Genomic DNA, 24,258 nt, shown 5'->3' on the forward strand with positions numbered 1-24,258 from the left:
CAAACACTTATGGCATTTTACGGCTTTTCTTACTTGATACACCACGTAACCTGCCAGATGATAAACTAAACATTCCTTTCCTGTGGTGCTTTCAAAACTCTCTGGAATATGTTGTGGATTGGAATGAGCCTCTGTGAATTTATGTGGAACACACAGTGTTTTTTAATTACGTCTTCCATTTCCAGAACTCTGTCTCTGTTCTTTTGCTGCAAATGTCTGGCTAAGGTCCGCATTTGGCATACGTATGACGTCAATGAAAATTCACATTTATGTTCGCAGTTTCTGCTGGAAGATAGGGCTAGTTTTACAACAATGTAAAGGACTGTTAATGTGTGCAAGCTTAAGAAGTCTATTACTGATGGGTGAACATTGCAACTCAGAAACCTTACGATACCGAAATGATGTTCAAGTGGGTCCTGATTAAATTTTGCAGTCAAGACATAGCTGAAACCTTTTTTCCCACAAATATTCAGATATCTCCAATGTACTTTCAATGGTTACTCTTAGAGACTGGAGAGTTCTTTCGGAAGCAAAGTTGTTATTGTTATCGGCGAGAATGCTTTTCCATTTCATTAATGTTTTGTGAGCCTCTGAGTTTTTGTACAATGCATCCTCAGGAAACGTAGAATTAAGTGTGCTCACTACATTGTTCATACATCTAGTGAATGATTCCATTGATTCACTGCCTTCAAATCCTGTTGCTTTAATTTCCCTGAAGAATTTTATGCCATTGGCTACTGAGTTACTGAATAACTGCAGGGTTAATCTTACATCCATTCATTGAAATGTCATCGGGTTCAAGTGGGCGGAAGTTAACCTGTGGCAAACTTTTAATCCGGAAAATCCTGGGAAATTATCTTCTTGATAGACTCTGCAATAAAAATTATAGTTGACGATCTTGTTGTTAAAAAGTACTTCAGTTTTAACACAGAAATTATTTCTTACACACTTTATTGCATGAACAGTGTCTGAAAATGTCCAAACTCTTCTGGTTTCGTCAACAGGATTTGATATAGAGCAAGTTACTTTATTTTTTTGCCCCTAATTCCAAGACATTGCCAGACCTTTTTATTCAGTTGACTGCCATCACAAGTAAATGCAATAATTCATGTTCCGGCTTGGTCCAGCTGCATAATCACTTTAATTAATATCTGCAAGACAATGTCGCCTGGAGTTGCATTGAGACTTGCATGCACAGCAACAGTTTGGATACAGTTATGCAACAGAGGAATAAACATGAACATGAGAGGCAAGTTTATTCTTACAGTCATCTGGTGTATACTCTCCTAAATTGACGAATCCATCAACTTTCAGGGAATTGTTATTAAATTGCAGTTCTTCTTGGAGCTTAATTTCATCACAAATCAGCAAACCTAAGCATTTGTTTTCATCTTGTTCTTCCCAAAAATAATTCTTAATGACCTCCACAGTGTGTGTATTGATTCCATATGAGAAATTGAGAGCCTTTACTAAATTTCGAAGATGTATTTCAGAAGGGAGTGGCAACAAAACATGCTTCAAACAATGTCTGTATCCTTTGGGCGACTTAATTTTTAAGAGCACGCTGTCCAGAAGAAACTCGTTATCATACCGCATTCCCTTAGTGCTTTTTAATTGGCATTTCTTTATCATAGTGTCTACTATCATTTTCTGTTTCTTACTCAGTTCGGAATGATCTAGGACAGGGATTCCCAACCTTTTCAGCTGCTGGACCCCTCCTTCAGTCGAAAATCCATGGCAGACCCCTAGTCAGTCAAGAGCACAGTAATTTCAAATTTCAGAGCGAAACCCATGGGAACTGAAAGCTTCTTAATGCAAGTTCCATGTTCTCATGACTCCCCCCCACACCCGAAGTATCAAGTCTTTGGCTTAGAGATGAATGAAAACAACTTGAAGGTCAAAAATCGACTTATGAAATAGGTAGTGCACTGACAAAGCAAGTTTAACATTTAATGATGCCTGGGGCCGCATACGTGCCAGTAAGCACTGTGATTGGTCGACATACCTTGCTCCGCGCATGCGTAAAAGGTTTCAGTACATCTACTGCCGTGAGCCGGTGCACAAACGACCCCCATATTGTTGGGAAACAGTCGATCAGAGTAGCCGCATTATCTGGCACTAAACTTTGTATGCATTCTCACTTAGGAACCGCAAAGGCTGCTTGGGAATACGACCTGAAGTAAAAGTACACATGTTTTTCACACAAAAAAAATAGTCATGAATTTTATTTTCACATTTTCATTGAATAATTTTACTCATTATTTTACACGATTTGGTGACGGGTGGCTGCAGACCCCCTAGAAAGAGCTGGGGGACCCTTAAGGGGTCCGCGGACCACACGTTGGGAAGCCCTGATCTAGGAGATTTGATTGAGCTGTATTAGGCTTTTCGTCTGAGAGCTGCTTTCGCAGTAGATGGATTTTTGCATTCGCTGTTCTTAGTTTATTATGTAACTGCACAACTTCAAGCTTCTTACACTTGAATGTTCACTTTAGTGAAATGAGCTCTGCACCCGGTACCTTCTGTACATTTTCCTTGACAGATGAAACACTGGGAAACACTGGAACTTCTTGTTGAACATTTTCTTTACAGCAGCTACTCTTTTGTGAGTGTTTTACTGGCAGTGGTTTTCTTTCGTGTAATATTTTCGATAGATATTTTGGTACATTTTAAAATAGATGAGGAACTGCCCCTGATTTTAGAGACCACTTTTGTCTTTGAATTTTAACTTATTTACTCTCAATGATAAATACGCCAGCTGTTATAATAAGTTCCTCACAGAAATGTGAATCACACACGAAACAATTGTGAGTTAGAATTCTGTCTTTCTGAGGAATTGCTCTGACCCATTTTGCAAATTCTACTTTGTCTTTTGGAGGCCTAAAAAAATTTTTACCTTTACTTTCTTGGAAGCCAGATCTGCATGCTAGAACGAAACAAGTCGGCATTTTTTATCCTTCTTCAAATATCAGTAACTATATCCCTAAATACCACTTATTCACCACAGACTTCAACTCTTCAACTTTTTTTTTTCCTTTATTGAGTTTTGATTCCCCCTCCCCGAAAGGGGCGGGTTGGCAGCAGCTTAGTATGCTGCTCTTCAGCCTACAGAATTTGTTTTTAAAAAATGAAGATAATAAATAATAAAAGCAGGCAATAAAATCAGTGGCGTAAATGGTAAAACAGTGGAAAATTGTGGAACTTAAAACATAAAACAAAAGGTTGGTGATGCTAATAAAATACACAGAAGCAGACAGGTAAAATAAGAGACAGACAATTAAAAAAACACGGTGACAGTCTGGTTTCTGTTTGCAAAAGATATAAAAATCACACCCAGGGACAGCATGATTCCTGTTCCAACACTTTGGAAAGACGCACAACACTGAACACTCTCTTGAACACTGCACTAAAAAGTTGGCACAAATATGACACACCACAGCCGAGGGCAGACGGAGGGAACCTGGACGGATGATGGGAAAGAAAAGGGGGGAAGGAGAGGAAAAACGAAGTGGGGGGGGCTCTTCAATGTTCACTCACACCACCATAAATACACTCACAAAATAAGCACAGACAATCGCGAAACACACCTTTGGATAAAGCAAAACAGCGCGAACTTGAGTCTCAAGCGACAGTGCTGCTCGTAGTTCGCAGGCATGCCACCCGTCCTATGCTGCCTGTGTTAAAGGGAGGGGAGTCAGCACACTTTCTCTTCTACTCGCTATGCCTGTACTATTAAAAAAGACATTTCTCGTGGTAAACTGGAAGTTAGAAATTCCTCATGCAAGGATAACAGGTACAAAACCTTCAAAATTACAAACATTCTGCCTTTTCCTATAGATGTTACTTCAATTCACTCTTAAAACATAACCTACTCACTATTTGGGTAAAAATTAAAAAACGAAAGAAAAAAAGATTGGTTCATTGTGCAACCTAATATTGCATGTTAGTATTTCATATGAATCTCAACATTAGTATACACAATACAATAAGCATATATTAAATACTACCCCTTTCCAAGGGCATGTACTAATAAAATATGAGGGTATCCTAAAAAGTAATGCCTTCAAATTTTTATGCGAAAACCTTAAATCCTTTTAACAGAAACAAACTTTATTAACAGTCTGCATCTTTATTCTTCATGTCTACATATTTATTTCTCAACATAGTCTCCCTGGTGATAAACGCATTTCTTTCAACGAGACACCAGTTTGTTGATACCATAACTGTAGAATGTTTGACTTTGTTGATGGAGCCACAACTTCACCTCTACTTACTAGGCTTCATGACTATCAAAGTGAATTCCTTGAAAGTGTTTATTAAGTTTTGCAAACAGATGAATATCAGGTGGCACTAAGTTGATACTGTCTGAAGGGTGACTAGTAACAGTGAACCCAAGGAGTCAGATTGTTGCAGATGTCACAGCACACAAGTGTAGTCTAGCGTTGTTATGCTGAAGGAGTAGGTGCTCCATATGTGGACACTCTTTAAATTTGTGCTTTCAGTTTACTGAAGGTTCCTCACACACTGGTCTAGATAGTTACACACTGCTATGTTATATGCTACACTTCAGAATCCTCTAGTGGCAGAGTTGTCACGTGCATTAGGAAAGCAGATAATTTGAATGAGTAATATGCATGACATGTAATACCTCAACTACTATTGAGAACAGAATAAAAAAATCCAGAGGCCCTACCTTTCAGCATGCCCTTGTACTTACTTACTACTGTACTACAGTGGTAGCAACTTTATAAACTATCCCTGCACTATGATGAATTATTCCTTTGTACTCTGATGCAGAATGATATTTAAATAATTATAACCTTTTTTTGATTGGTTAAACTGCAACCCTTTCACCAAGAGCCCAATAAGTTGTCCGAAGAATATACCAAGAATTTGGAAGAATGTAATTTCTGTTGCTATCATTTCCTCATTCAGTTAAGAATGGTCTTAAATCTTCAATGTCACACATGCCTTTATGTTTTTCCATCTCTAGGTTATTTATAATACTGCTTTTGGGTGTGGTAGTTTAGTTACCAAAAGTGGTATCTAAAACTAAATATCCTGTCTTGTATTGACAAACACAACTCACACACACAACTGCAATCTCAGGCAACTGAAACCACACTGCGAGTAGCAGCACCAGTGCATGATGGGAGTGGTGACTGGGTGTTACATTTCAGCCTGGATTTCCTATTGTTTAATTCACGACTGCACTCAAAAATAAGTGCACTAACACAGGATTGTCAAATATTCACAATGATGTTGCCATTTCTTAGTTGTGCTAGGGGCAGCTATGTAATGTAATGCTTGTCGTGCTCATCTTATATGGGCTCTCAGAGGGTAGGCGCAATTGTGTTTGGTTTTTATGTAGCGTTATCTCCTGAAATCTTCTAATCTTGTCTTTCAGGCTACCTACATATAAGGCACTCAATTACATATAATCACGAATTCCTCATTTTTTGAAGCTTTCCAGAGTAGAAAGGGGCTGTTAACACTGTTGTTATGTAATTTCAGTGTGGGGATAGCAAAGCTAGAGTTATTTTCTGCTCATCAGCTTACGGTATGTGAAATCTTGAGGTATATAGTTTTCCATCATGATTACAATTTCCCAAAATCCAAAGGATAGAACACTTAATATGATAGTTTGCTATGAAAGCTTGTTTCAGTCAGCCTTGCCCCACAAGTCATGAAATAGTAAGATATCAAACACTTGGCACCTAGAAGTCAACTGTATTTACATGCAGTCTTATGCTGCATACACTGACAAACAGAATTTCACAACTGTCAAGAGAATGAGAAAGTACGTTGGTGGGGATGGAAGCAAGAAGAAATGCAGTAAAATAATTATTCAGTACCATGCAGTAATCAATTCACTTGAGGATTCAGAAGAGATAACACTGAAAATTACATTCATTAACACTATGGAACAAAACTAAACAGTAGATGTAGGCAGTGTGAAATTCTGTGCCTACCCACATTTTTCATCTTGAGATCTGTACATTTGATGCATACCAACTAGCCTGTCCATTATTTTTATACTGTTTCCCCTCTTGTTTGGTCCCTAAATAATGAAAAGAATCTATATCCATGTCGCTGTTGGCTCCCTCGAATCTTTCCAATGACTTTGTTTGTCTGTTATTCCCTGATATTCATTAAGCAGATCACTATGCCTGCTCCTGTGAGGTACTGGATAGGTTGCATGAAGCTTACAAATTGTATTCAAAATCAAATGTTGCATGAGAAATATGCATTTGATTACTCGGATTCCATGGGAAGAAAAACAAGAAGAAACTCTAATTTATCCATTTGCATAAATCATTCAAACAGCAGCAGAACAAAATAATAAAACTTAGTCTTCTATTTACAGTTGTAACATTATAACCAACAGCTGCACCAATCGTAAACACAGGGCCATACGGTGGCATGGCGAGATTGGCTCCTACCGATCGTTCAGGAACAGAGGGGGAACGAAAACTGGCTGATGAAGAAAAAATAATCTTAAAAGAGTTAACATAAAAAATTTACTATTTAACAGGCAATGTATGCTAACAATGTACTTGGTTCACACAGTTGCTGCTTACACAGCTAGCTCATGTTTGACAATCAAACAATAGAAACTCCAGGTTTGGAAACCCAATAATATAAGGAAAAGGATAGATTGCTACTCACTGTAAAATGACATTGTGAGTTGCAGACAGGCACAATGAAAAGATTGATAATACTTAGCGTTTGGCTACCAGATGCAGTGATGAGAGGCTGTGGGTCTGTGAGGTGGTGGTGGTTGTGGGGGAGGGGGGGGGGGGAGGGGGGGATAGGGAGCAGGAAAGGAGAGGAATAGGGAAGGGATAGGATGGATGGATGCATTGGCAGAGAGTGGTACATAATGGGGGTGAGGATACGTGGATACAGAGGAGGTTACAGGACAGAGAGGGTGGAAACTGTTGGATAGAGTGTGCAAGGACAGTAGGTTACTGCAGGTTGAGGCCAGGATAAATTCAGGAGCAGAGAATGTGTTATACGGATAACTCCCAACTGTGCAGTTCAGAAACGCTGGTGGTGGAGGGGAGGTTCCAGTACCCCAGGTTGTGAAGTAGCGATTGAAATCAAGCACATTAGGTTCAGCTGCCTGTTGGGCTACAGAGTGGTCTGTGGTCTACTTTGCTCTTGGCCACAGTTTACTGGTGGCTGTTCATCCATGTGGACAACTGGTTGGTACTCATACCAATATAACAAACTGTGCAACGATTGCAGCAGCACTAGTATATGACATGGCTGCTTTATAAAGAGGCTTGACATCAGATGGAATAGGATAAGCCTGTGACATGAGTGGAACAGGAAGTGCTGGGTGGGTGGATTGGGCAGGTCTTACTCCTGTGTCTTTCACAGGGCTATAACCCACTGGCAATGGACTGGGATTGCGAGTGCCACAGGGAGGGACTATGGTGTTGTGGAGGTTGGGTGGACAACAGAATACCACTTTAGCAGGGGTGAGAAGGGTCTTGGGTAGGTTGTCCCCCATTTCAGGGCATGATAATAGGTATTCAAAGTCCTGATGAAGGATGTGGTTCAACTGTTCGAGTCCAAAGTAGTATTGGGTGATGAAGGGAGCACTCCTTAGTAGCTAGTTCCTGGGTTTGTTAGGAAGACTGAGGTGTGTGTGGGGATATATCAAGGGAAATCTGTATGCAGACTAGGTCTGAGGGACAGTGCCTGTCTGTGAAAGCCTTTCAAATGGTTCAAATGGCTCTGAGCACTATGGGACTTAACATCTGTGGTCATCAGTCCCCTAGAACTTAGAACTACTTAAACCTAACTAACCTAAGGATATCACACACATCCATGCCCGAGGCAGGATTCGAACTTGCGACCGTAGCGGTCACGCGGGTGAAAGTCTTTGTGAGACTTTCAACATACTGGGTGAGGGAGTTCTCATCACTGCAGATACGTCATTCACGAGTGGCCAGACTGTATGGGAGAGATTCCTGTGGCACACCAATGTGCCAGACCTGCCCAATCCACTCATCTAGCACCTTCCATTCCACTCCTGTCACAGGCTTATCCTACACCACCACAGGCCAGGCCACTTGTGAAAGTAGCCATGTCATACATAAACTCTGCTGCATACACTACACAGCCTTTTATGTTGATATGACTGCCATTCAGCATCATTAGCACTTCTCAAATCATCTTCTGTCATAAATTATATAATGTAAGACGCCATTCAGATATCAGAATATGTGTTTTACTCAGTTATAGTCCCCTCTTGAGTAACTTTATTCACTGCAAAAGCAATTTGCTGTTGAAAGATAAATTAGATATCTAATTGCATTGTGACTGAAGACAGAGCATGAAATAACTTATTTTTGTCCCCTAAACGTCCAAAGAAAATCGTGATCATTTTGGATTTTGTCATTCGAAATCTTCCCAATGTTCGTGATAATCACTCCATCTTCGTATTGCTTAGGGTACTTGGTACAAAAAGGATAGATTGCTACTCACCATATAGAGGAGACCTCGAGTCACAGACAGGCAGAACAATAAAGACTGCTATACATTTGAGCTTTAGGCCAAAAGGCCTTCTAAGGCAGACTCAGTGGCCAGACAAAGGGACTATCTGCGCGTGAGTTGAGCTCTTGTGAATATGTGTGCATTTGCTACTTTCGAAAGCTTTATGGCTAAAGGCCCAAATGTATATCAGTCTTTTTGTTGTGCCTGTCTGTGACTTGTCTCCTGTATATGGTGAGTAACAGTCTATCCTTTTCATAATATTATCATTATTCCATCTTGGATTTTCCATTGTTGAAGGGTACTTTATGATGATGATGATGATTTATGGGTGAAGGCACTAAACAGCAAAGTCATTAGTGCCCTTGCATGAATGATACATCTGTATATGTGTGGATGGATATGTGTGTGTGTGTGTGTGTGTGTGTGTGCGCGCGAGTGTATACCCGTCCTTTTTTCCCCCTAAGGTAAGTCTTTCCGCTCCCGGGATTGGAATGACTCCTTACCCTCTCCCTTAAAACCCACTTCCTTTCGTCTTTCCCTCTCCTTCCCTCTTTCCTGATGAGGCAACAGTTTGTTGCGAAAGCTTGAATTTTGTGTGTATGTATGTGTCTGTTTGTGTTTCTATCGACCTGCCAGCGCTTTCGTATGGTAAGTCACATCATCTTTGTTTTTAAATATATTTTTCCCGCGTGGAATGTTTCCCTCTATTATATTGAAAACATAATAATAAATAGAAAAGACAGTCTGGATAAAACGAGCATTAGAAAATCACTTATTAAAAGTCACAGTAGAAAAATGTGGTAAAGTCAGCGATAAAATTTTGTTAAAAACAGGCACAGGTGACAGTGGCTGGTTGACTACTTGGAAATAATGAGTGACCGAGCCACTCTGCAGCACATTAAAATCTCACACCCAATATTTTGGGAAGAATGCCAGACATCACACAACATTTTAAAACACCAACCACATTCGCCTCTTATCAGTTAAAATAGAGGGCTGGTCCTGTGGGAGACCCAGCAGGGGTAAAATACAGGGAGCGAAAGGCTATTTACAATTTGTACAAAAACCAGATGGCAGTCATAAGAGTCGAGGGGCATGAAAGGGAAGCAGTGGTTGGGACGGGAGTGAGACAGAGTTGTAGCCTATCCCCGATGTTATTCAATCTGTATACTGAGCAGGCAGTAAAGCAAACAAAAGAAAAATTCGAAGTAGATATTAAAACCCATGGAGAAGAAATAAAAACTTTCAGGTTCGCTGATGACATTGTAATTCTGTCACAGACAGAAAAGGACTTGGAAGAGCAGTTGAATGGAACGGACAGTGTCTTGAAAGGAGGATATAAGATGAATATCAACAAAAGCAAAACGAGGATAATGGAATGCAGTCGAATTACGTTGGCTGATGCTGAGGGAATTAGATTAGGAAATGAGTTACTTAAAGTAGTTGTTGTTGTGATCTTCAGTGCTGAGACTGGTTTGATGCAGCTCTCCATGCTACTCTATCCTGTGCAAGTTTCTTCATCTCCCAGTACCTACTGCAACCTACATCCTTCTGAATCTGCTTAGTGTATTCATCTCTTGGTCTCCCTCTACGATTTTTACCATCTACGCTGCCCTCCAATACTAAATTGGTGATCCCTTGATGCCTCAGAACATGTCCTACCAACCAATCCCTTCTTCTGGTCAAGTTGTGCCACAAAATCCTCTTCTCCCCAATCCTATTCAATACTTCCTCATTAGTTATGTGATCTACCCATCTAAGCTTCAGCATTCTTCTGTAGCACCACATTTCAAAAGCTTCTATTCTCTTCCTGTCCAAACTATTTATCATCCATGTTTCACTTCCATACATGGCTACACTCCATACAAATACTTTCAGAAATGACTTCCTGACACTTAAATCTATACTCGATGTAAACAAATTTCTCTTCTTCAGAAACGCTTTCCTTGCCATTGCCAGTCTACATTTTATATCCTCTCTACTTCAACCATCATCAGTTATTTTGCTCCCCAAATAGCAAAACTCCCTTACTACTTCAAGTGTCTCATTTCCTAATCTAATTCCCTCAGCATCACCCGACTTAATTCGACTACATTCCATTATCCTCGTTTTGCTTTTGTTGATGTTCATCTTATATCCTCCTTTCAAGACACTGTCCATTCCATTCAACTGCTCTTCCAAGTCCTTTGCTGTCTCTGGCAGAATTACATTGTCATTGGCGAACCTCATAGTTTTTATTTCTTCTCTATGGATTTTAATACCTACTCCGAATTTTTCTATTGTTTCCTTTCTTGCTCAATATACAGATTGAATAACATCGGGGAGAGGCTACAACCCTGTATTACTCCCTTCCCAACCACTGCTTCCCTTTCATGTCCCTCGACTCTTATAACTGCCATCTGGTTTCTGTACAAATTGTAAATAGCCTTTCGCTCCCTGTATTTTACCCCTGCCACCTTCAGAATTTAAAAGAGAGTATTCGAGTCATCATTGTCAAAAGCTTTCTCTAAGTCTACAATTGCTGGAAACATAGGTTTGCCTTTCCTTAATCTTTCGTCTAAGATAAGTCGTAGGGTCAGTATTGCCTCACGTGTTCCAACATTTCTATGGAATCCAAACCGATCTTCCCCGAGGTCGGCTTCTACCAGTTTTTCCATTCGTCTACAAAGAATTCGCATTAGAATTTTGTAGCTGTGACTTATTGAACTGATAGTTCGGTAATTTTCACATCTGTCAACACCTGCTTTCTTTGGGATTGGAATTATTATATTCTTCTTGAAGTCTGAGGGAATTTCGCCTGCCTCATACATCTTGCTCACCAGATGGTAGAGTTTTGTCAGGACTGGCTCTCCCAAGGCTGTCAGTAGTTCTAATGGAATGTTGTCTACTCCCGGGGCCTTGTTTCAACTTAGGTCTTTCAGTGCTCTGTCAAACTCTTCACGCAGTATCATATCTCCCATTTCATCTTCATCTACCTCCTCTTCCATTTCCATAATATTGTCCTCAATAATATCGCCCCTGTATAGACCCTCTATATAGCCCTTCCACCTTTCTGCTTTCCCTTCTTTGCTTAGAACTGGGCTTCCATCTGAACTCTAGATATTCATGAAAGTGGTTCTTTTTTCTCCAAAGGTCTCTTTAATTTTCCCGTAGGCAGTATCTATCTTACCTCTAGTGAGATAAGCCACTACATCCTTACATTTGTCCTCTAGCCATCCCTGCTTAGCCATTTTGCACTTCCTGTCGATCTCATTTTTGAGATGTATGTATTCCTTTTTGCCTGCTTCACTTGCTGCATTTTTGTATTTTCTCCTTTCATTAATTAAATTCAGTATCTCTTCTGTTACCCAAGGATTTCTACTAGCCCTCGTCTTTTTACCTACTTGATCCTCTGCTGCCTTTGCTATTTCATTCCTCAAAGCTACCCATTCTTCTTCTACTGTATTTCTTTTCCCCATTCCCTGTCAATTGTTCCCTTATGCTCTCCCTGAAACTCTGTACAACCTCTGGTTCTTTCAGTTTATCCAGGCCCCATCTCCTTAAATTCCCACCTTTTTGCAGTTTCTTCAGTTTTAATGTACAGTTCATAACCAATAGATTGTGGTCAGAGTCCACATCTGCCCCAGGAAATGTCTTACAATTTAAAATCTGGTTCCTAAATCTCTGTCTTACCATTATATAATCTATCTGAAACCTTTTAGTGTCTCCAGCGTTCTTCAATGTATACAACCTTCTTTCATGATTCTTGAACCAAGTGTTGGCTATGATTAATTTATGCTCTGTGCAAAATTCTACCAGACGGCTTCATCTTTCATTTCTTAGCCCCAATCCATATTCACCTACTACATTTCCCTCTCTTCCTTTTCCTACTGTCGAATTCCAGTCAATTAAATTTTTGTCTCCCTTCACTACCTGAATAATTTCTTTTATCTCATCATACATTTCATCAATTTCTTCATCATCTGCAGAGCTAGTTGGCATATAAACTTGCACTACTGTACTAGTAATGGGCTTCGTGTCTATCTTGGCCACAATAATGCGTTCACTATGCTGTTTGTAGTAGCTTACCCACACTTCTATTTTTTTTATTCATTATTGAACCTACTCCTGCATTACCCCTATTTGATTTTGTATTTATAACCCTGTATTCACCTGACCTAAAGTCTTGTTCCTCCTGCCACCGAATTTCACTAATTCCCACTATATCTAACTTTAAACTATCCATTTCCCTTTTTAAATTTTCTAACCTACCTGCCCGATTAAGGGATCTGACATTCCATGCTCCGATCTGTAGAACGCATTTTCTTTCTCTTGATAACGACGTCCTCTTGAGTAGTCCCCGCCCGGAGATCCGAATAGGGGTCTATTTTACCTCCAGAATATTTTACCCAAGAGGACACCATCATCATTTAATCATACAGTAAAGCTGCATGCCCTCGGGAAAAATTACGGCTGTAGTTTCCCCTTGCTTTCAGCTGTTCGCAGTACCACAACAGCAAGGCCGTTTTGGTTAGTGTTACAGGGCCAGATCAGTCAATCATCCCGACTGTTGCCCCTGCAACTACTGAAAAGGCTGCTGCCCCTCTTCAGGAACCACACATTTGCCTGGTCTCTCAACAGATACCCCTCCATTGTGGTTACACCTACGGTACGGCTATCTGTATCATTGAGGCATGCAAGCCTCCCCACCAACGGCAAGGTCCATGGTTCAAGAGGGGGAGTCTTGAGTTGTGATTATTCCCATGGGAGATCAAATTCAACATAATGACATTGTATGAAATTTTTAGTCTTGAGTTGTGATGTAAAATTTCATACAATGTGATTACGTTGAATTTGATCTCCCTTGGGAATAATCCAAAGATCTTGTAATCATAGACACAACAATAAGAAAAGTATTGTATGAAATATTGAGAGCAAAGAAAGTAGGGTGAGGAGGGACCATGGTTACAATGCGAGGAAAGAATACATACAATGGATGACTAAGAATACTAGTGGTTTTTTTTTTTTTTTTTTATTATGGAGAATTGAGCTTAATCTTTAATTACAAGTGAACCAATAGGCCTATCACAAAATGAGTTATACCAATATTTTTCTTTTTTGTTCTGTATTAAGCTGAAATATATACATTCTATTTTAGATTGTAATAAGGAATGTCTTACTTTCAGCATTTCACTACTAGCTGCTCACTTCGAAACTTTATAGCTTGCAATGTATTTGTCTGATGTTAATGAAATGTTAATATGTCATAGGCACATATGTTGATAGCAGAAATTTCAAGTTAGAGAATTTTCAGTCAGCAAAAAAAAGTCTAATGATTTTCCTAAAGAAACTTTTTCTCAGAACAGGATAAAGACATAAGAGAAAGCATGGGTTTCTTTTGAAGATCTCTCTTCTGGTTGCAAGAAGCTACAACCACAGTGACCATACAGAGTGATACGGATTTTATAAAGTGATATGTAATACTGGTGCTGTACGTGCTGGACTTTGCGATTAACAGTGAGAATGCTGTGAAAATTAATGCATTGTTGCTGCAAACCCTCCCGGCTGTTGGACAACAGTTTGCTTGTCATTGGCAATGTAACATCTGATTCTGCCACTGTGCCTTTTGTTATTCCCACAGTCCAGCATTCATAGAACATCTTAAATATCAGTCTTTATAAAATATGTTTCATATTGTATGGGCACAGTGGTTCTTGCTTCTTACAACTACAAAGAGACCTCCAAAAGAAACCCATGTTATATATCTGTCTTGGGCTGAGAAAAAGTTACTTTAGAAAAACCATAGGAACTTTTTTTGGGTGACTGAAAAATTCTCTAACTTGAGATTTCCACTACCAACCCATTTAAATTTCATGAACATTGGACAAATACATTTCTAGCTACATAGTTTCGAAATGAGCAGTTCATATGGAACATGCCAGACATTCCATATTACAGTCTAAAATAAAAGATATATATTGAACTTTAAAATCAAATTGCTCCATACAGCCCAACACAGAATAAAACAAGAAAAATATTGGTATAGCTCATTTGGTGATAGGGCTATTGGTTTGCTTGTCATTAAAGCTTAAACTCAAGGTTCCATAATAAAAAATCCAATAGCGGTATTCACAATGCTCTATAGTATAGGTACTGCTCAACTTAGTAAAAGGCAGGAATATTTTCACACTCATTGTGTGTGAGCATCTTGTAATGTAGAGCAAATGGGTCTTATTGTCTTCACCAAAACACTGGTTGCTGCAACTTTTCAACATTGCCAGGCAAAATATTCTTGATTCAGTCAGAAAAGTACAAAACATGGCCAGTTATTTTCATGACTGTTGACATATGTAGCTAAAATCGCATTGTGCTCCGTAGTGTTTCACAAACCCAAGTCACATTACCAGTCTCAGGTAGTTTTATCTTAGTAATACAACCAAGTTTCTTTATAAAATGATAATTATTCTGCTGACAAAGTAGCACAGTGAATATTAATATCAATTACTTATTGTAACATCTCCTAGCAAAACACATTATATGTAGTAAAAAAGGAGAAAAGAATAATTGAACTGGATGATTGTAATTGCGTGGACAACGATTGTGTGAACTTTTTGTAATAAAGAGAAACTATTATGTGCCTTGTTTTATACTTGTATAGAATTATGTACCAATTTTTTTTTAAAGATAATATCAGTGTCGGCGAGTACTGAAACCGCCACAGACGATACTTATTAAATATCAAACAAAGATGAGAATATGTCACAACGAGTATACATAGTAGTGAAGGAGCATTCATTTCTCTGTTGTCTTCTTGGAGTTACGTGAGTAGGAAGAGACGGTGACGCTATATTGTATGCTTGTGTAGCATTCTTTTGTCAAGGTTGAGGGGACGACGCCACTAGGTACTGATTTGTAAAGGTATGTATTAATTTAATCTGTCTAAATGTTTTGAATAGAGTTACTTAGTGAAAACTTGCATTATGATTTGTAATAAGCTTGCCTGGTATTTTATCCCATCCTTTTAAGACATTTTCAACTATTTAAATATTATTTGTGGTGCAGAGCTGCGCTACGAACAAATGAGCCGCTGCCGCGGCGCATTCAAACTGCATTAAATGAAACCAATCATAGCACAAAGAAGCGGACAGGTAATAGCACGTTGGGAATCACCACGGAATTCATCAACCGACCACGGCATAACAGCCCGGATAATTATAATGGACAGGACAGGTAATAGTGAACAAAAATTACTTCTTTCAGCTTTCAGATTTGCAGGGCAGAGCAGCAGATTTCATGATGTGTTTTACAGGTGGACGCGGGCTGCGGATGATATATTATTAACAGTGAAAAAAGATAATTTACCTTCATAACGTAAAAGAAATCTTGTTGTGCATAGTTTTGGTCTGGCAAACATTATAGTAAAAACATCTTTTTCTCTGATAATAGTCTCATGTTCTCGTGTTAGTTGTGATACTTATTGGTGTTTTATTGTTAACAGAAATCCACTGCAAAATTTTGATGTTGAACAAACATTGCGTACTGTAACATCAGTATTGATAATGAAATAATTTTCAGCAACCTTTTAAATAACTGTAAAGTAAGGAAGATATGTTGAACTTTATAGTGAGTTACAGTAATGAAACAATGTTCCTTTAGTAGAAAGCCAGATCCAGAATAATAAGAACATAATATAGTTTGTTTTGTTGAAAATTAATGATCCAAAGAAAGCCACAGCACAGCATCCCTAAAAAGAATTTCAGGGCTCTTTTCATAGCAACATATTTTATCTCATATATAAGTTGTTACACGAGCAATAACAAAGCAAAGAGAGCCAGTGAAATTTCCTTCCCAATGAAGTGGGCTAAGCTGCAAGCAAGTCCTTGTAACCATTCAAGTTATGTGCAGTTGCATAACAGTCACAATTCTGCAGCTGGACACTGTAATATCACAGGTGCAACCTGTCAGCAAGCTACCAAAAATGCCGCATTCTGTCACAAGTAGCTTGCCATATTGGTACACGGTGTAGCATGCGGCATTTCCACAGTCGAGTAAGTGACAGGGGGTCAGCCTCCTGCGACAATGTACCTGTTCCGAGGGAACGTATAAACTCTCAGTTCAGCTGGCAAAAATCATTCTGCATATTCTATTCAAGTGGTGGAGTCTCCTGGCCAGTAATTGGTTGAAGGTAAGGCTGGATAACACCAGCCCTAACTGAGAAGCAGTATCTACGAGTTACAGTCGCTGAGGGTGGAATATGACAGCCACTTGACCTTGGTGCTACTTCTCAACAGGACATTGCTCACCCATACGACATGTGTTCTATGAACTGTCTGTGTGATGTTAAGGTATTGTAGTGGCCAGCAAAATCCTCATATATGTCCAGATATAACATGCATTGGACCAGTTCAGACGTCAAATCTATGCCTGTGCCAGTATCCAGAATATCAAGGACCAGTTACAACAGCTGTGCTCCAGTTTCCCTTAGCAGAGAATATGATAGCTGTATAATACCCTTCCCAATGGAATCAGTGCTTGCATCCAGGCTATATGCAACAACATACTGATAAGTGAGCTCATAAACATACTGATAAGTGAACTCGTACTGCCTAGTTCTTTGTAAATCTGACTCATATTTTTAACACTGAAATAACATCAAATACCACCTCAACCTGTGAAGATTCATCTCATTTTCTCCACCCCTCCTGGGTGCTTGACTTTTTTAGTCAGGCAGTGAGTAAATATATAAAGAACAGACTACATGTATGCAGCACTGGTATTATTTCCAAAATTAATTGAATGTCCAAAGCTTTTAGAAAACATTTTGCAATTTTCATATATCAGGCTGTATGTGTATAGTAAATCACATATTAGATCACACATCCCATACTTTGTTTATTAGTGTTCACAGCCCTACTGTTCATCCAGTGGGATTTATTGTTCGTATTTTGGATAACAATGGTTCCATTTATTGTCTGGTCATTCAGATTTAAGTATTCCATGATTCCCATAAATTCCAGAATGAATTTTCACTCTGCAGCAGAGTGTGCACTGTTCTGAAACTTCCTGGCAGATTGAAACTGTATGCTAGACCAGGAATTGAAACTGGGACCTTTGCCTTTTGTGAACATGTGCTCTACTGTCTGAGCTATCCAAGCGTAACTCACAACCCACCCTCACAGCTTCACTTCCGTCGGTCCTCCTGCAAGGCACAGAGAGTAACTTTGGTGAAGATTGGGAGGTAGCAGAAGTACTGCCAGAAGCAAAGCTTTGAGGGATGGTTGTGGGCCATGCTTGGATAGCTCAGCCAGTAGAGCATCTACCTGCTGAAGGTAAAGGCCGAGGCTTGAGTCTTGATCCAGAACACAATTTTAATCTGCTAGGAAGTTTCATTTCTTTAAACAGGTTAAAGTTATTTCCCAGGCAATAAAAAGATGGCCAATTCCTTTCCAGCCTTCTCCAATCTAAGCTTTTGTTTTGTCTCTTTTACAAACTGTAGTCACTGAAGCACATTTAGAGCTTACAGTAATAGACCACTCATCACTGATCAAAACCTCATATAAATTGTTTGGTTTGTTGAAGCTGAACAGTCATGACTGACTCAGCACACCAATTCGCAAAGCATTTAGCTCTACACAGAGGCACACGAGTTCTATACATACTACAAATATTATCTCCCATGAAGGTAACAGGCGACTGTGAACTCAAGTGATTGTTAATGTGTAATGCAGTCAGTAACAAAGTATTTTTTCTGTTTCAAAAAAATTCTCCCAGTTTTGTGACCACTTCGTGATGTAAATCAATGCTGCAGGTGACCATCAAAAAATGTTACACAAGGTGTGATCAAAAAGTAATATGAATGTTTGTTTTTCTTACAGATTCTTTATTTATTCATCAATATCAACTTTGAACCCTTTCAAAGTAATTCCCCTCATATAAAATACACTTGTGCTAGCCCTTTTTCCATCTTGGAAGCACTTCTAGAACTCACTTTTCGTTATGGTGTTAGTTCCTTCAGCAACTCTGTTTTTTTATCTCATCAATAGTAGTAAAACAATGCCTTTTCATGGTTCTCTTCAGCTTCAGGAATAGAAAGAAGTACAGGGGGCTACGTCCAGTGAATACGAAGGCACAAGTGACTAAACAGTTTTTGTCTTTTGTCAAAAAATCACAAACAAGCATTGGAAATGTGAGGAGGAGCATTTTTTGTGATGCCATTTCCATGAATAGTTTTGTCACAATTGTGGCCATTTAATACTCAGACTGCTTCACACAAACTGCACATAGCATCCAGGTAGTATTCCTTCTTGACTGTATGATTATGATGCACTATCCCATTGTAATTGAAGAAAAAAGTGAGAAGAACCTTTATATGGGATCAAACTTGTCAAATTTTTTTTGGTTTTTGCTTTTCAGGTAGTTTGGGGACAATCTGGCCTTGGTTTCAACATCATACCAGTACACCATGTTTTTGTCACCTGTTGTAGCCTTCTTTAGAAGTTCTGGTTCACTGTTGACTTTATTAGCAACCTCTCTGATGGTGATTCAACAATTTTCCAGAACCATTTGCTTTACTTCTTTCATTCTGTCACCAGTAATTTATGTGCTAGGGTGGCCATTGTCTTCAATGTCTTCTCAACCCCCTTGGAAATGTTTGTAGCACGTGTAAACTCTTGTCTTACTCATAGGAGATTCACCAAAAGGCACAGTCAGTATTTCATACGCAGTATTGCACTTTATTCCATTTTTCAAACAAAGTTTAATGCAAAGTCTTTGACCTATTGGTTTTGAAAGTAAAAATTTGCTATGCAGGCAAAACCACATACCTCTTCGACTGCCAACAATAAACTAAATAGTCAAAACAGCTGAGCATGCAAATGTACATCAGAAACGTGTACCAACAAGATTAAAAACAATTTTTGGAAATCAGATGTATAAAGCCTGCAAAATTAAAAAAAAATCCCATTACTTTCTGAACACATTTCATATGTTGAAAAATGGCTGAAACATTGGTTTACATAACAAATTATGACATGACACTGTAACAAATTCAGAAGAATTTTATTGAAACTAACATTGACAGCAGCAGTCTACATATATGTGAACATGTTCTGCAACAAAAGCTACACTAAAACTATTCTAACAAGAAATATACCACCCTTTTCTGTTGTCATATGTGCTGTCTTATATTCTCTCCATGCAATCTGAGATACTATCATCATCATCATAAATATTTTATTTTACAACTGACAGACACATGATAAACTATTTGTATAGTTATGTATTTTGTAATTTTTCACGTAATGGCCAACCAATCCACAATTCTTGAAAGGAATTCATAACAATTTACTTTAAATCTATCACAGTTAATTACAGTTGGCACACAATTGTTACTTCTCAAGAAACTAATAGATATAAACACAAAGTAGAAATATTCATGTTTAAAGACAACATTATTAAACAACCTTAACACAAAATTAAAAAAAAGAAAACACACACACACACACACACACACACACACACACACACAAATGTGATTTGTGACACTTCGAGCATAACATACATCATCATTATTTCTTGTTATTTACATAATAGACTGAGGTGATAAGCACTGTCACTAATCACGTCCACCATTAAAGTGGAAATGACAATGAATTATACTAACACAAACTATTGTTTCATTCCAATTTATAAACAATAGCTTATTAGTTAATAATATTCTGAATATTCTCATATCCAGGAACAAAATCTTGTATAAAATCATTGAACATGCCACATAATAAAACCATGCATAATATGAATGAGTGAACACTGTCTAAACACAGATTAAATATGAATTTTCGAGGTCCAAGGTGCACTTTGCTTTGTACGTGGGAGACCAGCAAGTATGTCAACAAAAATGAAAATATTATACAGTTTTACAAATAAATATTTCAACTGGATATAACCATACAGAAATTAATACTTTGGTGTTACACAGTCTCTTGTTATATATGAATTATAACACCAGCAGATAGCAGAATACAGCTGATCCACAAATAGTTGATTGACTGTAATGAAGAGACTTGTGGTGTCTCTAAGTCACATCTATGCTTCACACCAACTAGATCCAAATTTAACGTCAAAAACTATTGATGAGAATTAGATGTGGATGGCTCTGCAACATACAAAAAAAGTGAGAAATTATACACATGTGCACACATGAGTGTGTGTGTGTGTGTGTGTGTGTGTGTGTGAGAGAGAGAGAGAGAGAGAGAGAGAGCGAGAGAGAGAGAGAGAGAGAGAGAGAGGGAGGGGGGGAGGGAGAGAAGGGGAGGGAGAGAGAGAGGGGAGGGAAGGAGAGAGGGGGGAGGGGGAGGGAGAGAGAGAGGGGGGGAGGGAGAGAGAGAGGGGGGGAGGGAGAGAGAGAGAGGGGGGAGGGAGAAGAGGGGGGAGGGAGAAGAGGGGGAGGGAGAAGAGGGGGGAGGGAGAAGAGGGGGGAGGGAGAAGAGGGGGGAGGGAGAAGAGGGGGGAGGGAGAAGAGGGGGGAGGGAGAAGAGGGGGGAGGGAGAAGAGGGGGGAGGGAGAAGAGGGGGGAGGGAGAAGAGGGGGGAGGGAGAAGAGGGGGGAGGGAGAAGAGGGGGGGGGAGAAGAGGGGGGAAGAAGAGGGGGGAGAAGAGGGGGAGGGAGAAGAGGGGGGAGGGAGAAGAGGGGGGAGGGAGAAGAGGGGGGGAGGGAGAAGAGGGGGAGGAGAAGAGGGGGGGAGGGAGAAGAGGGGGGAGGGAGAAGAGGGGGAGGGAGAAGAGGGGGGGAGGGAGGGGGAGATACTGGGAGGGGGAGAGAGGGGGGAGGGAGGGGAGTACTGGAGAGAGAGGGAGCCTGGGGGGAGAGAGAGGGGGGAGGGAGAGAGAGGGGGGAGGGAGAGAGAGGGGGGAGGGAGAGAGAGGGGGGGAGGGGGAGAGAGGGGGAGGGAGAGAGAGGGGGGAGGGAGAGAGAGGGGGAGGGAGAGAGGTGGGGAGGGAGAGAGAGGGGGAGGGAGAGAGAGGGGGAGGGAGAGAGAGGGGGAGGGAGAGATGGTTGGTTGGTTTGGGGGATTAAAGGGACCAGACTGCTATGGTCATCGGTCCCTTTTTCCAAGACAAAGAACACCCACAGAGAATAAAAACGAGGAACAGATCACAGACGATACAGAACAAGAGAAACTGAGACAAAGGCAAGACAAAACGAACTAAAACCACACAGAGTGTGGTAGAGCCGCAACAGGGTAGAGCGGTCGGCGCCCCAGCGGGTGTGGCTCAAGCATCTCAGAGCGTTTAGATGCCGCCAACATGTCTGTTTCAGCTGCCAGATATGAGGCAGCCAAGTCAACCGGGCATCAAAAACCACCCCCAGAAACCTGTGGGTTTCCACCACAGCAAGGAGTTCGTCGGCAAGATAAAGCCGCGGCTCAGGATGGACTGTTCGGCCGCCGGCAGAAATGCATAACGCAGGTCTCGGCTGCCGAAAACTGAAACCCATGCGCTACAGCCCAAGACTGCGCCTTACGGATAGCGCCCTGTAGCTGACGTTCAACAGCTGCAATGCCAGTAGAGCTGTAGTAAAGGCAGAAGTCGTCAGCATACAGGGAAGCGGAGACAGAATTTCCCACGCCGCAGCAAGCCGTTAATGGCTATTAAAAACAGACAGACACTTAAAACAGAGCCCTGTGGCACACCGTTCTCCTGACGTAGGAGGAACTATACGAGGCCGCGACTTGCACGCAGAAGGTACGACACGACAGAAAAATGCGGATAAAAATCGGCAGAGGACCCCGAAGACCCCATCCATGAAGTGTAGAAAGAATGTGATGACGCCATGTCGTATCGTACACCTTCCGCATGTCGAAAAAGACAGCGACCAGGTGCTGACGGCGGGCAAAAGCAGTACGGATGACCGACTCCAGGCTCACCAGATTGTCGGTGGCGGAGCGGCCTTTACGGAACCCACCCTGAGACGGAGCCAGAAGGCCCCGAGACTCCAGTAGCCAATGCAAGCGCCGGCTCACCATCCGTTCAAGCAACTTAGAAAGAACGTTGGTGAGGCTAATGGGACGGTAGCTGTCCACCTCCAGAGGGGTCTGTCCAGGTTTCAAAACGGGGATGACAATGCCTTCCCGCCATTGCGACGGAAACTCCCCCTCGACCCAAAGACGGTTGTAAAGATAGAGAAGGCGCCGCTGGCAGTCCACTGAAAGGTGTTTCAGCATCAGACAGTGGATGCCATCTGGCCCGGGAGCGGTATCAGGGCAAGCAGCTAGGGCACTGCGAAATTCCCACTCACTGAATGGAGCATTGTAAGATTCCGGGTGGTTGGTGCGAAACGAAAGGCTCCAACGTTCCAGCCGCTCTTTAATGGAGTGGAAGGCCTGGGGGTAATTCGCAGAAGCGGAACTCATAGCAAAATGCTCTGCTAAAGCGATTTGCAATGACGTCGGAGTCAGTACAAACGGCTCATTCAGTGAGAGCGCAGGGACGCTGGCAGGGGGTCCGATAGCTGTAGACGCGTCGAATCTTGGCCCAGACCTGCGGGGGAGTGACATGGAGGCCAATGGTGGACACATACCACTCCCAGCACTCCTTCTTGCCTTGGCGGATAAGGAGGCGGGCCCGCGCACGCAGCCGTTTGAAGGCGATAAGGTGGGCTAAGGAGGGATGTTTGCTTGTGACGCTGGAGCGCCCGCCGGCGATCTTTAATCGCTTCAGCGATCTCAGGCGACCACCAAGGCACAGCCTTCCGCCGAGGGGACCCAGAAGAACGGGGAAGGGCAGATTCGGCGGCAGTAACGATTCCGGTGGTGACCGATTGAACCACCGCATCAATGTCATCAGTAGAGAGAGGCTCAAAAGAGGCAGTGGAGGAGAACAAATCCCAGTCAGCCTTATTCATAGCCCATCTGCTAGGGCTATGAGAAGAGTGACGCTGTGGTAGTGACAAAAAGAGCGGAAAGTGGTCACTACCACACAGGTCGTCATGCACACTCCATTGGACAGGTGGTAAGAGGCTATGGCTACAGATGGAAAGGTCAATGGCGGAGTAGGTGCCATGCGCCACACTGAAGTGTGTGAAGGCACCATCATTTAACAGCGAGAGATCGAGCTGCGACAAGAAATGCTCAACGATGGCGCCCCGACCTGTGGCCACTGACCCACCCACAGAGGGTTATGGGCGTTGAAGTCGCCCAATAGCAAGAAAGGTGGCGGCAATTGGGCGACCAGTGCAGCCAGGACAGGCTGCGAGACATCACCATCCAGTGGAATGTAAAGACTGCAGACGGTAACAGCCTGTGGCGTCCACACGCGTACAGCGACAGCCTCTAAAGGCGTCTGGAGAGGGACAGACTCGCTGTGCAGAGTGTGAAGGGACATATATGCAGACGCCACCAGAACACCCTTTCATAAGCTGCTCGGTTCTTATAATAACCCCGATAGCCACGGAGGGCGGGGGTTCGCATCGCTGGAAACCAAGTTTCCTGGAGAGCAATGCAGAAGAAAGGGCGAAGGCTGAGAAGTTGACGGAGCTCAGCTAAATGGTGGAAGAAACCGCTGCTGCAGTTCCACTGGAGGATGGCAGTGTCCATGGCGGACAAAGGCGTGACGGGACTGGGAAGGCAGATTACGCCCCTGGGTCACCTGCTGCCTCCGATTGAGCACCCGTGCTAGCGCTATCCATGGCGTCTGAGGGACCGGCGAGATCGAGGTCCTCAGCGGACGCCAGGATCTCCACCTCGTCCTCAGACGCAGATCTGGAAGGTGGCGG

At 41.5% G+C, this 24,258-nt stretch overlaps 1 protein-coding gene across 1 annotated transcript in view; it reads right to left on the reverse strand.

Annotated features, from left to right (window-relative positions):
• Positions 1–19,528: 19,528 nt before the first annotated feature.
• LOC124798049 (E3 ubiquitin-protein ligase PPP1R11) overlaps positions 19,529–24,258 on the reverse strand; it is a 79,797-nt gene continuing 75,067 nt past the window's right edge. The window contains exon 4 of the mRNA XM_047261274.1: positions 19,529–20,641. Coding sequence (XP_047117230.1) covers positions 20,613–20,641 — 29 coding nt within the window. The 3' untranslated portion in view covers positions 19,529–20,612. The remainder of the gene's footprint in view (positions 20,642–24,258) is intronic.

Source organism: Schistocerca piceifrons, chromosome 5 (assembly GCF_021461385.2).
Source record: "Schistocerca piceifrons isolate TAMUIC-IGC-003096 chromosome 5, iqSchPice1.1, whole genome shotgun sequence".
Classification (NCBI taxonomy): Eukaryota; Metazoa; Arthropoda; class Insecta; order Orthoptera; family Acrididae; genus Schistocerca; species Schistocerca piceifrons.